The sequence below is a fragment of the Puma concolor genome, chromosome E1, assembly GCF_028749965.1.
Source record: "Puma concolor isolate L17-30 chromosome E1, mPumCon1.1.hap2, whole genome shotgun sequence".
NCBI lineage: Eukaryota > Metazoa > Chordata > Mammalia > Carnivora > Felidae > Puma > Puma concolor.
Window position 1 is genome coordinate 58,464,843 of NC_141680.1, and position 13,502 is coordinate 58,478,344.

General features: G+C 57.2%; 2 protein-coding genes across 4 annotated transcripts; both read right to left on the reverse strand.

The window, feature by feature from the left end:
* Positions 1-1,333: 1,333 nt before the first annotated feature.
* On the reverse strand, positions 1,334-5,643 carry TRIM65 (tripartite motif containing 65). 3 transcript variants are annotated; one of them, XM_086688089.1, is made up of 6 exons: positions 5,154-5,643; positions 3,808-3,903; positions 3,321-3,497; positions 3,029-3,200; positions 2,828-2,893; positions 1,334-2,294 (listed from the first exon to the last, which is right to left on the reverse strand). In XM_086688089.1, exons 1-6 carry the CDS (start codon positions 5,595-5,597, stop codon positions 1,720-1,722), a joined length of 1,530 nt encoding a protein of 509 aa, XP_086544215.1. In that variant the 5' UTR covers positions 5,598-5,643; the 3' UTR covers positions 1,334-1,719. The 3 variants fall into 3 exon arrangements, with proteins under 3 accessions (XP_086544215.1, XP_086544213.1, XP_086544216.1); XM_086688087.1 differs by having other exon boundaries at positions 3,321-3,554; positions 5,154-5,642; XM_086688090.1 differs by lacking the exon at positions 2,828-2,893 and having other exon boundaries at positions 3,321-3,554; positions 5,154-5,642.
* A 1,496-nt stretch (positions 5,644-7,139) lies between these two features.
* On the reverse strand, positions 7,140-12,485 carry MRPL38 (mitochondrial ribosomal protein L38). Its single transcript, XM_086688091.1, has 9 exons — positions 12,326-12,485; positions 12,040-12,219; positions 10,539-10,673; positions 10,245-10,453; positions 9,397-9,469; positions 9,219-9,264; positions 8,076-8,234; positions 7,700-7,836; positions 7,140-7,489 (listed from the first exon to the last, which is right to left on the reverse strand). Exons 1-9 carry the CDS (start codon positions 12,390-12,392, stop codon positions 7,353-7,355), a joined length of 1,143 nt encoding a protein of 380 aa, XP_086544217.1. The 5' UTR covers positions 12,393-12,485; the 3' UTR covers positions 7,140-7,352.
* Positions 12,486-13,502: the final 1,017 nt, after the last annotated feature.

Consider the following 13,502-nt stretch of genomic DNA (forward strand, 5'->3'; position numbering starts at 1 on the left):
CGCAGCAGCTGGCATCAGGTTACAAGGTAGGAGGGAGATCTCATTTTTACAAATACAGAAATATTTTGTATTTTTTTGGAGTATGTGTTTTGGCATGTGTTGTCCTTAAAAAATTTTTATTGTGAAATATTTACACACGAGCATATGAAACATATATGCACAGCATAAGAAGTGATAAAGCAAACATCCTTGTAACCACCACCCAGATCAAGAAGCAGAATGTTTTAAGTAATAAAATGACAGTTGCCTTAGGTCCCAGCAACCCTACTTCCAGAAACACAAACAAATAAATGTCCAGGGATCCTTCGGGGAAGCATCTTCTGAGTAGGAAAACCAGAAGCAAAGGAAGCCAACACTGTTCTGTTGCCTATACGTATCAGTGCACTTAATCCCCACACCCTGTGTTGGGACGACGGGGGCTGAGGCTGCGCCCAGATGGCGAGGGCGAGGAGGGAATAGTCGGCCTGACTCCAGGTTGATACATTTTGGCCTTCTGTATAAAAAGAAAATCTTCCAGTGCTAGTTATTTTTCCATTGAGGAACTCCACTGAGAATTTAGCCTACATTCGTAGCCATGGATATGGCCAAAGCTTCCTGCTCAAAAATATTCACCGTGGCCAAAATTTTTACAGCCCCAAATAAAACAACATGAATGTCCCATACAGGGTCCCCGGGGCTACCCAAAAGCAGAGCATTCTCACGAAACCGTTCACGAGCGGAAACGGCACGCGGCAGACTACCCCTGGCTTTCGCAAATTTGAGGTTCTGCCACTTTGCTGTATGAAAAACCTACCTTAGTACCTGTTTTCAGGTAACTGAAGAAAGCCGAAACCATGCTAATATAGGTCTTTAATAAAAGAAGTGGAGGGGCACCTGGGTGGCTCCGTCGGCTGAGCGTCCGACTTCGGCTCAGGTCGTGATCTTGCAGATCACAGGCTCGAGCCCCGCGTTGGGCTCTGTGCTGACAGCTCGGAGACTGGAGCCTGCTTCGGATTCTGTGTCTCCCTTGCTCTCTGACCCTCCCCCATTCATGCTCTCTGTCTCAAAAATAAATAAACATTAGGGGCACCTGGGTGGCTCAGGCAGTTAAGCGTCCGACTTCGGCTCAGGTCATGATCTCGAGGTCCATGAGTTCAAGCCCCGCGTCAGGCTCTGTGCTGACACCTCAGAGCCTGGAGCCTGTTTCAGATTCTGTATCTCTCTCTCTCTCTCTGACCGTCCCCCGTTCATGCTCTGTCTCTCTCTGTCTCAAAAATAAATAAACGCTAATAAATAAATAAATAAACAAACAAACATTAAAAAATAAAATAAAATAGAAAAATTACAAAGACTGTTTATATGGTAATCATTCAGGGAAAAATTTTAATACCGTGAAAAATGCTTGTGCTGAGTAAAAAAGGCAAAAAAACACCCCACCCCAATTGTTTACAAAATGTAATCACAAGGATATACAAAAGAGACTAAGATATGCCAAAATGTTACGAGAAGAGAGAGAAGGAGGTAAAAATCGCTTTTCTCTAGGTTTTCTCCAGGAATTGGTTGTGCCTTGCCCCCCACCCCAGGCCCCGTCCCTTTGGTCTACATGACATTCAAGGGAGGTGAGCTGCAGCGAAGTGTGTTGTTGTGCCTCCTGTGCGGCGAGGTCCGGACCGCACACACTCTCCAGCAGGAACAGGGGCCCATGGGCGCCACACTAGCCTCTGAGGCCCAGGCGGCACCTCAGCTGGGCCCCGCGGCCTCTTCCTGGAGTCCCGGAGGGAGCTTGGCCTCAGGCCGATGGCACAGGGTCAAAGTCCTACCCTCCAGGAGCCAGAAGACGGGGTAGAGGGGCTGGGTGAAAATGGCGTGGAAGGTATGTAGGGGCTGGGCCTTGGGCTCCAGGCTGTAGAAGGTGAGGCGGCCAGAGGCCAGGTCCAAATCCATGCCCAGGAGCCGCCCGGACACCCCTGGGAGGCGCCGGGCCTCCCCGTTGTGCCAGGCCTGGGCCCTGTCCTCCTGAACACAGAGCCCCCAGGAGCTAGGCCCACGCCCAATGTTGTCTGTGTGGGGCCCTTGCTTGTGCCGTGAAAGTTCTGGATAGGCGACGCCCAGCGTCACTGAGTGATTAGACGTGCGCACCTCCCAGTAGTGTCGACCGTTCCGGAAGCTCTGGGCACATTGCACCTGCCAGAGCTGGAAGCTGCGTGGCCCGGCCAGGTCCCGGGGCTTGTGACGGTGCTTTACCTGCTGGCCCTGCTGAGACAGGTAGAGGTGGCAATTGGCGCTGTCTGGGTCGAAGGTCAGATTGCGATAATCTGTCAGGGACAGATGGATGGGAGGTGAGCGGGGAGGTGTCTGTCTGCCATTCTGTCCCCGGAGGGGAAATGGCAACTGAAGCTTCCCCAACGCACACCAAGCGTCTGCCAGGCACACAGCCAGCGGAGCAGGCACTGGGCACCAGCGCGGGAGTCTGTCCTCGCCACAGCCCTGGGTGGAAACTTCTATGCACCTCATTTCAAAGATGAGGAAACTGAGGCTCCCGGAAGTAACCTAACTTGGTAACAAGTGGAAGAATCATAACTGATCCCAGGTTTGCATGCCCAGAAATCTCCGTATCCCTGTACTGGCTCCACATGTAGGAAGTTTACATCCTACGACAGGTGTGGGTGGTGGGCACAGACCCAAGGAAGGGCAGGGAACAGACCCCCTGGACAGGGCAGTCACAGCACGTGCCCCCTCCACATACTCACACAGACGTGCACACATGCTCACGTGTACTCATGTGGTGTACACACGGTTGCACAACGCACACACGCCTATGCACACACACCCGTGCCGGTCTCCTTACTCTGCCAGAGTTTCCTCCTCAGTGGGCAAACCGGGCTTGGGACTGGTGCCAGGGGACCTGGGGCCTCTAGGAGGCAAAGAAGTGTTAGGGCAGTGACGGGGAGAGAGCTCATGGGGGGCAGGGTCCTGACCCCACTCCCACCTGCTGTGGGAGGGCCAGCTGGGCCCGGAGGGGTAGAGAGAGATCTGGGGTCAGCCTTACCCACGGGGCCCAAATCAGCAGCCTCAGCCGGTGCCCTGGGGTGGCTCCCCTCATCCAGGAGGAGACCATACAGCCGGCTCAGTGACTCCACGCCAGCCAGCTGCTGTTCTTCGTCCCACTGCAGAGGAGCCAGGGGCCCAAGAGGGCCTGGGGGTGCCAGGAGCTGTGATTCCTGAGCCCCAGGGACAGTTGCAGTAAGCCTGTGCACGAGGTGCAGGGTCACTGGTCGACCTGTGCAGGGTCAACCAGCGACCTGTGCACGAGGTGCACCTGTCGCCCCGAGACCCGGTACCTGGAGGAAGGTCTGGTCATCCAACTGCTCCAGGAGGTCCCGGACCCTGCGGTCGTAGTGAGCCAGGGCTTCCAGGTGGCCCCGCAGTCGCCGTTCTTCATCCTGGGCCTGTGTTAGTGCCTGTGTCTTGGCCACCTCGATGTCCGTCAGTGCCAAGGTCCGCCGCATCTCCAGGGCCTGCAGCAGGCAGCTGAATTTGCTGGAGACCACGGAGGCCAGGGTGCAGGCCGAGCTCTGAGTGGGCAAAGGAGTCGCCTAGGGTGGCTGGGGCCAAGGCTGCCCCCTGGACTGCGGGGTGGTGTGGGGAGCCAGGGCCCCTGGAACCGTTCTTCCCCCCCCAACCCCCGCTCAGCCCCTCCCTCCCTGCTGCCAGGAGGCATTTCCAAGGTAGCTCACACCTGCTACCCAGTGTCCCAGGGATCCACTGGTGGCTGCCTGAAGGGCACGGCATGAGGAGGTAGTGAGGTAGAACAGACGGGCCTCGTACCTGGACCTGGCTGCTTTGCTCCTGCAGTTCCTTTAGCTGGCTCTCAGCCTCGGTGGCCTGCTGCTGGGTGACCTCCAGCATGGCTCTCAGCTGGGCCTGTGGTGCCCACAGTGGGAACAAGTGACAAGAAGAAGCCAGTTAGTCAACAAACATCTGTAGATGCGGGGCGTCCCCTCCCAGGGCCACCCCCAGCAAGGCAGACCAGTGGGCCAGCACACAGAGCACCAGCCTCGGTCTCAGCACCCCGGGTGAACTGGGTTAGTGTCCCAGGGAGATCTGGACAAAGCCCGTTCCCAACCTGGAGCAGGGAGGTACACAGGCAGAGCAGAGGCCTTTGGATTTACACCTGACCTCCAGTCCCTCTTGCAAGCTGAGCAACCTGGGGCAGAGCGCCCAATGTCTCTGGGCTGTAAACCCACCCCCAGGTAATAAATGGTGGGAGCGGAACTTCTGGCTTCGGCTCAAAGCACCAAAGCTATTTGGGAAGTGGGTGCTGTAGTGCATGCACGAGGCAGGTTCCTCCAAACACCGGCCAGTCCTCAGCCCCAGCTCTGGGCATGAGGGGAAGAGGGCACCCCTATTTGCGACTCCTCTGGTACCCTTGAGGGTAGAACATCGTGCTTTCACGGAAACGGGACAAAGCACCATTCCCTGCCCTTGCTCAAGAGCCTGTCTTGCTTCTCCTTCTCTTGGCCACACTTTATGAGGCAGGAACCATCATGATCCCCACTTCAAAGATGAGGAAATGGGACAGAGAAATTGATAATTTGGCCAAAGCCATCAGATCTTCCTAAGCCCGATGCCTGTGTCTTTGTCCAGGACCCTTGGCCTCCAGCGTTCCATCATATGCTGCATGCAGAAAGGGGGGGGGGACCTCTTCTGGTTCCACCTGAGTCTCCCCCAGGGACGGGCATCTGTCCTTCTCACACCCCGCATCACTTCCCTCTAGCAAAACACGGCCCCTTAGGCATGTGTGTGCCACCTGGCCACCTGGTGGTACCACCTGCCACTCCCTCCTTGTTGTCATCTGCTGGCCTTCACTGCAAACTTCTGAGCTCAGAGCCTCAGCAGGAGCATTCTATTCTCTGTGACTTCAGCAGCCACGGGGTTTATCCTCCAACACTCCAGCGCTTGGACCCTTGGCGTCCTCACCACTTTCTTCACTCCGTTTCAGCCACTCAGTCCTGGGGCCTCACCCTGGGCCTGTCACCAGCTCTGAAATCTCTATTTCAAGCACCTGTTTTCTCCTTCTATCCGGGACCACAAACATCCCAAAGCCGCCTCCTGCTTAAGCTGCCTGCCCCAGCCTAGGCGCCTAAAGACAGGGCAGGGCACTCCGGTGTCACCTCGCGTTCCCGACGCTCAGTGTCCAGCAGCGCCCGCTCGTGGAGGCGACACTCGTTCACGGTGCATGCGCTGCACACGCAGCGACCCTCCGTGCGACAGAAGAGCTCGAGGGGCTGCCCGTGCCGGAGACAGCGCGCGCCCGGCCCGGAGCCGGGGGCCGGGGCGGGGTCGGGGCCGAGAGCCGGAGCGGGGTCGGGATCGGGAGCCGGGGCAGGCCCGGCGCGCATCAACTCGAGCACGCCGGTGAGGGCCACATTGCGGCGCAGCTCAGCGCCGTCGGGGAAGTGCTCCCGGCACTCGGGGCACGCCTTGTCGCGGCAGCCCCACCAGTCCCGGATGCAGTCCCCGCAGAAGTTGTGGCCGCAGGGCAGCGTCACCGGCTCCAGGTAGAGCTCCAGGCAGATGGCGCAGGTCAGCTTGTCTTCCAGCTTCTGGGCGTCCATGGCGGTGGCGGCGCCTCGTAGAGCCGGCAGGGGTGGGGCCTCGGAGAGGGGGCGGGGCCTCGGCGAGGGGGCGGGCAGCGCAGGGCGTGGGTGCGGCGGGGAGGAGCCGGGACGCGCCGGGACCGTCGCCTCCCGCACCAGCCGCGCCTCGGCCGTCGCCGCACCGGCCTCCTCCCTTCTGTCGAGGCTCCGAGTCACCCCAGGTGGGAGTTGGGCTCCGGCTCCCGGTGGTTCCACCCTGGGAACTCCATCCCGTTGCTCCAAACCCTCGTTAAGCAGCTCCTGTGTGTGTGTGGGGGGGGGGTGGTGGTGTTGGGGAGCGGCCCCCACCTACAGAGACAAGAACTTTTGGGAACCCCGTTGGGCCTCGGACGCTCCTCCTGCCTGCGGGTCACCACGGAACCCCTTACGGGCCCATCTGAAAACCTGAACAGCAGCTACTTCCCAGCAGCTTTGGCGATTAAATGAGGTTGCGCGGGGTTGTGCCTCGCAGTAAGAGCACTGGGCACACAGGCTCTCTCCTGATGGGAGGTGCTCTGCTGCCCTTTTCCTTGGGCGGAGTTTCAGGCATTTGCCAGATTGGGGTATCTCCTTTCTCCAGGCCGCGCCAAATTTTGGTTCTTTTAAAGTAAACAGCGAGGTGGAAATTTCTGATCACCAACACAGACCAATCCAGTGTTTTTTTCATACCCCCTTTTAGTGGAAACCCAAAGCAACCTTCAGCTGGCCTTGGAATCCTCTCTCCGTGGGGGTCCCCTGCTGGGGAGTTCCTTGTTTGCGGATGCAAACATTTTATAGAGGTCCCCCTATAGCTGAGCACAGGAGAGGGGTCCTGGCTCTAACCCACCTGCCCTGGGGCAGTGTGCTGGCCCAGTGAGCTGGAGGAGGATTACTTCTGGTTTCTCTAACCAACCTGGCTTAGTTTTGAGGCAGGATGCCCGCTCACGGCAATGCAGCAAGCATTAGGTCTTCTGTAATACGTGAAGCTCCTCTTCCCGGAAAAGGTGCACTGGTGTCCTCCTGACTGGCTACTTAGGAGAAATAATACTGTAACCAGCCAGTGAGGCTGCAGGGGCTTTCTGGGCCCCAAGCAGGGGTGTGCCAGAGTAGCCGATGCCAGGGTCTGGCCCTGTACTGTGAATTCAACGGCAAGGGGACAGTGCTTGGGGCTGGCAAAGCTCTTTCAAGAGGCCTGTGGGAGCAACCAAGCCCCACTGCCTGCCTTCTGTACCTGTCTCTGGCCACTCGATCTCAGGGCCCGACACCCTCGGGAGGTAGAGGTGAGGGGCCACCTCCTGAGGCGGGAGGCGGTTCTCTTTCCATTCGTGAAGCATGACAAATCCATCGTGGGGTTGGAGGAGGGAGCACTGGCTGCTCCCGAACACAGACTCAGACGAGCTATGGCAAAAATCATCTTTGGGGCACCGCTGGTTAACAGTCTGACTCTTGATTTCAGCTTAGGTCATGATCTTACAGTTCGAGTTCGACGCCAGTGTTGGGCTCTGTGCCCCTCCCCCCTCAAAATAAATAAACAAACTTAAAAAAAAAATCATCTTTATTCACATGTCCCACCCCTGCTACCATCTTCGGACAGCTCTCTTCACTCCCAAACCCTGGGCCTGCTGGCAGGGCCACAGAGGAGCTCCCTCAAGCAGGACCCAGAAGCTGGCCCTGTGGAACTGTGTCTTTATTGTTCCTGCTGGTGGAGCCTGAGAGGCTGAGTCCACTTTCTGGCGTGGGTGGCACTCTGGTCACTTAGTAGATACCGTAGGTGGGTTCGTGACTGTCCCTGTACCGGTCCAGGTAGCGCAGGGGCTGCCGGTGGGGGAAGCGCTTCTGCTTGGGGTGGTAAGGGGGTGGCCGCACAAACTCAAACACAGGCTCCCGCATGTCTGCGGGAAGAGGGAGTGTGGGTGTGGACTGAGGCAAGCCTGAGCCCCTTCCCCTTGTCTGCTAACCCGGGACTGCCCAGCCAGTCCACCCAAGGTGGCCCTCCTGACAGGCACTTCTCCCTGGCAGGTCAGGAGAGGTCTGTGAGCTCAGGCCACCGCCCCCTCTTCCCCCCCGCCCCAGCCCCCACCCCTAGCCCACTCTGGCCTTACCCAGAAGCAGGTGGAAGATGTGGGTGACAGAATCATCCCAGCGGCACTGGAAAAAGGCCAGGCCAGCTGGTGTCATGGCTTCCTGGTGTTTCTTGTAGAAATCAAAAGTGTGGAAGGTCCTTTGGGCAAGCTGATAGCTATAAGAAGATGGGGAGCATTTAAGAGCAGGGAATGAGGCATCAGAGCCCCACACCCCACCTCCAGCCCCACAGGCAATCCTGAGAAGCCCCTTATGGTCTGCACAACTACCCTTCTGCCCGTCTCAAGTGTAAGAGACAGGAGAACTGAGCAGGGCAGACCATTCCTGGGAAGGTGGCCTGAGGCCTGGGTGGCGAGAGGGAATGGGGCCGGGAGAGGGGCTGGACGTGTAGATTACCAGGGTGAGGGCCGGGTGTCCCCAGAGAAGTCAATTAGCTTGTCCTGCTTGAAGAGCAGGAAAGCAAAACGGTGGAAGCCGGAGCCTCGGGCAGGGAAGGGGGGCAGGTAGGGACACGTCTCCTGTCCTTCAGCCACTCTGTTGCCTGGGATGTTGGTTCTGGTGGGAGGAAAAGGATCCATTAACTGACACTCAAGAAAGGCGGCAGCTGGAGTGCTCCCTAGAGGTGCTATCACTCCCTGGGAGGACACCCCCTAACATGACCTTCATCGAACAGAGAAGCAGGAGGCATAGTTCTGTGAACCCTCGGATGGACCACTCACTTGGAAACAGTAGAGGTTCAGAGGCTGAGGACAAGAGTCCTAGAGATGGTCAACAAGAGGATGAGGTCTAGCGCCCTGTTTATAGGCCATGGGGAGCCGGTGGGGCCACCACGGCCTTTTGGGCTGGACACGGCCTTTTGGCCACACTATCTTTGGGCTGCCCCTGTGTTTCCCCGAAGGCTCTGGGGTTTGTCAGGCAGTGTGAGCCCGCTCTGGCACCACAATGGCTACTATACCTCCCCTAGATATAACTCTCTGGAGAGTCCTGCTGTACACGTTGGTAACTGCAGTTAACTAAAAATGGTAGAAACCAGCCTCCCAGGTACTGGTCCCAATTACCCATCAGTCCCAAAGCTGAGGTCAACTGCCTGACCTCTGCCCCCCTGGCTCCAGAGCCAAAGGCCACTGAGAAAACAAAAGGCAGCCCAGCTCGGGCAGCCCCAGCTGCCAGGGGTCTCTCACTGTCCTTTTCACATCTGATTGTCATAGAACCCCTCAGGGAGGCTAAAGCATGGGGTGGCATCACCCTGGTTTTACACAGGAGGAAATGAGTTCAGGGAGACCAACAGGCCTGTTGGCAACAGCTAAGGCCTAATGCCTGCTTTTTCTTCTGGACCTGTCTTCAGCCAGTGAGTGGATCACAGGGCTCTTGGTGGCATCAGAGAGCAGAGGGGAGGGGCTGCCACCTGCGGTGGGAGGTTAATCCAAAGGTCCACAGTTAATCCTCGGTGGAGCCAAGACTAAAATTCAGGGGCAGCTCTTTCCAGGATCCAGGGCTCCCTCACATGCCTCTGACCCATTGCCCCCCCCAGGTACTTACACCAGCCAGTGGATGTATTCAGCATCCGGCTCCAGCAGGTGTCCATCTGTACACAAACAGAGCCCACTGACTGAGGGGCCCCACGAACACCCGGCCCCACCCCTACTACCCACCCCCCTGAGCCCTGGCCCATGGGAGGCGAGGGAGGCAGGAGGCCTGGTGAGCCCCAGACACCTACCCAAATTGGTGAGCAGCAGTGTCCATATGGAACCCTTGTCTGCCTCATAGGTCACCTCTGGGGCCTGGGCAGCCTGGTGGGGAGACAACAGGGAAGGTGTCACCCCCATCAGGGATAGACCAGCTGCGGTAAACAGACCTTTCTGGAGGACAGGAGTCTGAGGGAGCTTGGGGGAAGGGAGAGCCCGCTCTGATTCAAACACCCTTGACAGTCCCTTGAGAGGCAGGTCAGCAGAGAAGCTTGTAGAAGGAACCCTGCAGAGTTGCCTATCCGGCTCTCTATCCAAACCACAAGGCGGCCCTCACATCAACGGACAGAGGCTAGGAGGGCACTCCGAAGACAGGGGGCCAGGAGTCTGCCCAGACAGAGCTCTTTTTCTTTCATTTTATATTCCTTCTCTGGTGATTATTGTGGTGTTTACCAGGGGATCAAAAGGGGGAAAAGAACAAAACCCCAAATCAGCCTACGTAGATGGCATGCTTGTGCCCTTTACCACCATAAAAACTGCCTCTGTGGGGCGCCTGGGTGGCGCAGTCGGTTAAGCGTCCGACTTCAGCCAGGTCACGATCTCGCGGTCCGTGAGTTCGAGCCCCGCGTCAGGCTCTGGGCTGATGGCTCGGAGCCTGGAGCCTGTTTCCGATTCTGTGTCTCCCTCTCTCTCTGCCCCTCCCCCGTTCATGCTCTGTCTCTCTCTGTCCCAAAAATAAACAAAAAACGTTGAAAAAAAAAAAATTAAAAAAAAAAAAAACAAAACTGCCTCTGCAAGTGCTTTCAGCAAGGAGCTGTCTGTGGTCCTGCGGTGGGCTGTCTGTCCACACGGTGCGGGGAGGGGCACAAGTAAGCAGTACCTCTGTTGGAGTAATCTCGTTGCCGTGGTATACAGGCATCAAGTCGTCCTCCCCCACGGCATAGGCCACTTGCAGGGGGACGCGGGGTACGAAGGTGGCACCATGGAACAGGTCTCGATAGAGGCCGTAGTACTCAGCCAGACGCTGCTTATGATAGGGGCCACAGGTCCTCTCCCACTCGGCCCGCACCGCCTCCAGTGGGATGCGAGCTGGTAAGGAATGATGCTGCTTAGGATGCAGGGCGGGGGGGGGGGGCACTCAGGGGGCCCCCCTACCCTCATGGGGGGAGCTTACCTGTGCGGAGGCGGGCTGCTCGCTCCTCCTCTGGGTTGGCCCGCAGCTCCCGGAGGACCCGTTTCCGCTCCAGCAGCTGTTGGGTCCGGCTGACCTTGGGTGGAGGGAGCCCGATGTCAACCTTGTCTTTGGGATCTGGGGAGGGAAGGTATATATACTGGAGAAGGTGGGAGCAAGTCTCAGTGAAGCTGCCTATCCCTGCCTAGTCTTCCAACTCGCCCAAGCTTTACCCTTTAATTCACGAAACTCAATCAATACTGTGCAGTCTGCTTCACAGGCCCGAACGGGGTCCAGGTGCTAAGCAAAGTGGGTTCAACTTGAGACCGCGTTTTCTGATCCCTAAAGCAGGTCACACTGCCTGGGTCATGGGAAATGCAGGTGGATGGTCATCCCAATTATGGCTGGGATGACCTTCAAGCCTGTTCACACCTGGACACAGGCGTGAACCTGAGTTCCTGGTAGGATAGTGAGCTGAAGCTAGATAAAGGCCTTAAAGAAGCACACTTCTCACGCTTTAATGGACACACCATCCAAGTCACCTGGGAAGTTTTGTTGACATTCAGATCCTGAATCAGCAGGTCAACGTGAGGCCGGAGATTTCTCCTTTCCTAACAAGCACCTAGGTAGTGCCTATGCTGCTGGTCTCAGAACACGCTTTGAAAAACACCGGCCCAAATGACTTTCAACCCAATACCTTTTTCCATTTACGTTAGACGGTAACAATAAGCGAGATGCACTGAACCCTCGTCAGAGATGGCATTCCTCTAAAAAATTCCAATGGACTGCATCCTTTAATACAGCAATTCTGGGACGCAGACACAACTTTTATTTACACTGAGGAAAGTGAAGCTCAGGCAAGCCACTCTGAGATGGGGAAAATGAAGGGCTCCATAAAAATCTGCTTTTTGCTCCTTTTCCTGCCTCTTTTAAGTTTATTTATTTATTTTGAGATAGAGACAGAGCGTGTGAGCAGGGGAGGGGCAGAGAGAGGGGAAGAGAGGATCCCAAGCAGGTTCCAAGCTGCCAGAGGAGAGTCCGACCTGGGGGTCGAACCCATGAACCATGAGATCACCTGAGCCGAAATCAAGAGTTGGGACGCTTAACCAACCGAACCAAGACGTCCCTGCCTCCACCTCCCCACCCCCCACCCCCCCCCCCCCCCCGCTTTTTAATGGAAACTCTACGGCCAACGTGAGGCTTGAACTCTAGACCCTGAGATCAAGAATGGCATGCTCTACCAACTGAGCCAGCCAGGCACCCCTTCCTGCCTCTATTTTTGCTACCACTTGCATCTCCACTTTACAGATGCCTCTTAATATCCTTTGTAAGAGACATTTCTTTAGATGATATAACATCTAAAGAACGACCAGGTGAGAATGACAAGATAAAGCCATCATATATGTGTATTCCAGACCATCAGCGCTAGACATCTTGAAGCCAAGCTCCCCTGGCTCCAAGGAGTAGCGCTTGCGTCCTCATCTTGGTTCCGGCCGCCGCGCACCTGACTCCTCGCAGAAGTACTCCCGGTACGTCCGCCACCAGTGCGGGTTCCGCGCCTCCTGCTCCGCCCGGCGCCGGTAACGGTCGAAGCTTCGGTACTTCTCCAGCCGCTCCAGGTTGCTCACATCGATGTCCTCGTTGGGCATCGGCCCCAGAGGGGCGGTCCGGCGACTCAGGGCGGCTGCGGGCAGAGTGCGGGACGTGAGGCCAGGGGCGGACGCTGGCTCGAGCTCCGCGGTTTGGTCTTTACGGGGACCTCCAGGAGCCCCCGACCTCAGACCCCTCACCCGAAGTGCTGAAGCTCCGCCACCTCCGACTTCCATACAGCGCGGCTCGCCACCAGGGCGCCGCCATCTTCCCTGGGACCAGGCAGAGGTGGCCCGAGCAGCGCCTGAGCGCACAGCGGAGGCCCCGCCCCTGGGCTCGCGTCCTGGAAGCCACGCCCCCACCCGGGCCCCAGACTCCTCCTTCCCGGAGGCAAGAGCTCCCTCCTCCGGTGCGGAGGTGGCGGCGGGCGCCCAGCGCCCTGACTCCGGAAGTGCCGGGTGGCCGGCGGGGCGGAGCTGCGCGCGGCCCGGGCCCCTGCCCGCGGCCGGCCACCAGGGGGCGGCAGACCCATAGCTTGCCCCTCTGCGAATGCGGACACCCAGGGTCTCCAGGCCCTGAGGTTTGCGGCTTGCTGGTCGTTGATCAGGCGGCTGGGATTTCTCCATTCGTTCTTACTTTTGAGAAACATGCATGTGGGTGCCCTAGAACCCACTAAGAATGGGGTCGCTTGTAAATTAACTGCTTGAAAGGCCTAGCACGGATTCCCACATGTATCGAACGCAAGCAGATAGTGTCTTCTCTCACTGTCACTTTCCACCAGCATCTCTCTCTCTACAGGGAACGGAATTAAGCAACTGGGTTATGATCTTGAGAGGTTGTTTATAATTGTGAAGGGAAAAAGGCCAGCAGATACACAGCTGTGTAGCCCTCTACTGTGACCTGCGGGGTGGCGGGGGAGGGGGCGGCGTTGACGTTAGGGGATAAGTGAGCTACCTGTCACACCTTAATGCCAGAGACAGTGATACAGAGCATGTACAGGGACCGAGTAAAGTATCATTATAACCCAACGTCTGTAGAACATCTCTACTTGGCTGTTTCATGGACACTGGTGTCATCTGAACGACACCACCCACTTGCCCAGGCCAGAAACCTGGGGGTCCTTCTTGACACGTGAAGACCCTCCATGTCTGGCATCAGGTCCCGTGGGGTCACTTTTTTACGACCCCTCACTGTCATGCCTGGTAGTGCCATCCTCAGTCTCGCCTGCACCACTGCCAGCGGTTTTGACCCGCCCCTTCCAGTGAGTTCACCCCACAGGCACAATGCATTTTCTAAATGCAAATATAGTCCCACTCTGTTTACAACAGTTGAGTGCATACCCACCGCCCTGAAGATAAACAAGGCCATACAGACCTG

Coding starts and splice junctions, on each gene's coding strand:
- TRIM65 (XM_086688087.1), bottom strand. CDS start 5,597: ATGGACGCCCAGAAGCTGGAAGACAAGCTGACCTGCGCCATCTGCCTG. Junction 3,904..5,153: donor CTGAGCGTCGGGAACGCGAG/GTGACACCGGAG, acceptor TGGGCACCACAG/GCCCAGCTGAGAGCCATGCT. Junction 3,555..3,807: donor AGCAAAGCAGCCAGGTCCAG/GTACGAGGCCCG, acceptor TTGCCCACTCAG/AGCTCGGCCTGCACCCTGGC.
- MRPL38 (XM_086688091.1), bottom strand. CDS start 12,392: ATGGCGGCGCCCTGGTGGCGAGCCGCGCTGTATGGAAGTCGGAGGTGG. Junction 10,454..10,538: donor AGCAGCCCGCCTCCGCACAG/GTAAGCTCCCCC, acceptor ATTCCTTACCAG/CTCGCATCCCACTGGAGGCG. Junction 9,265..9,396: donor ACTGCTGCTCACCAATTTGG/GTAGGTGTCTGG, acceptor GTTTGTGTACAG/ATGGACACCTGCTGGAGCCG.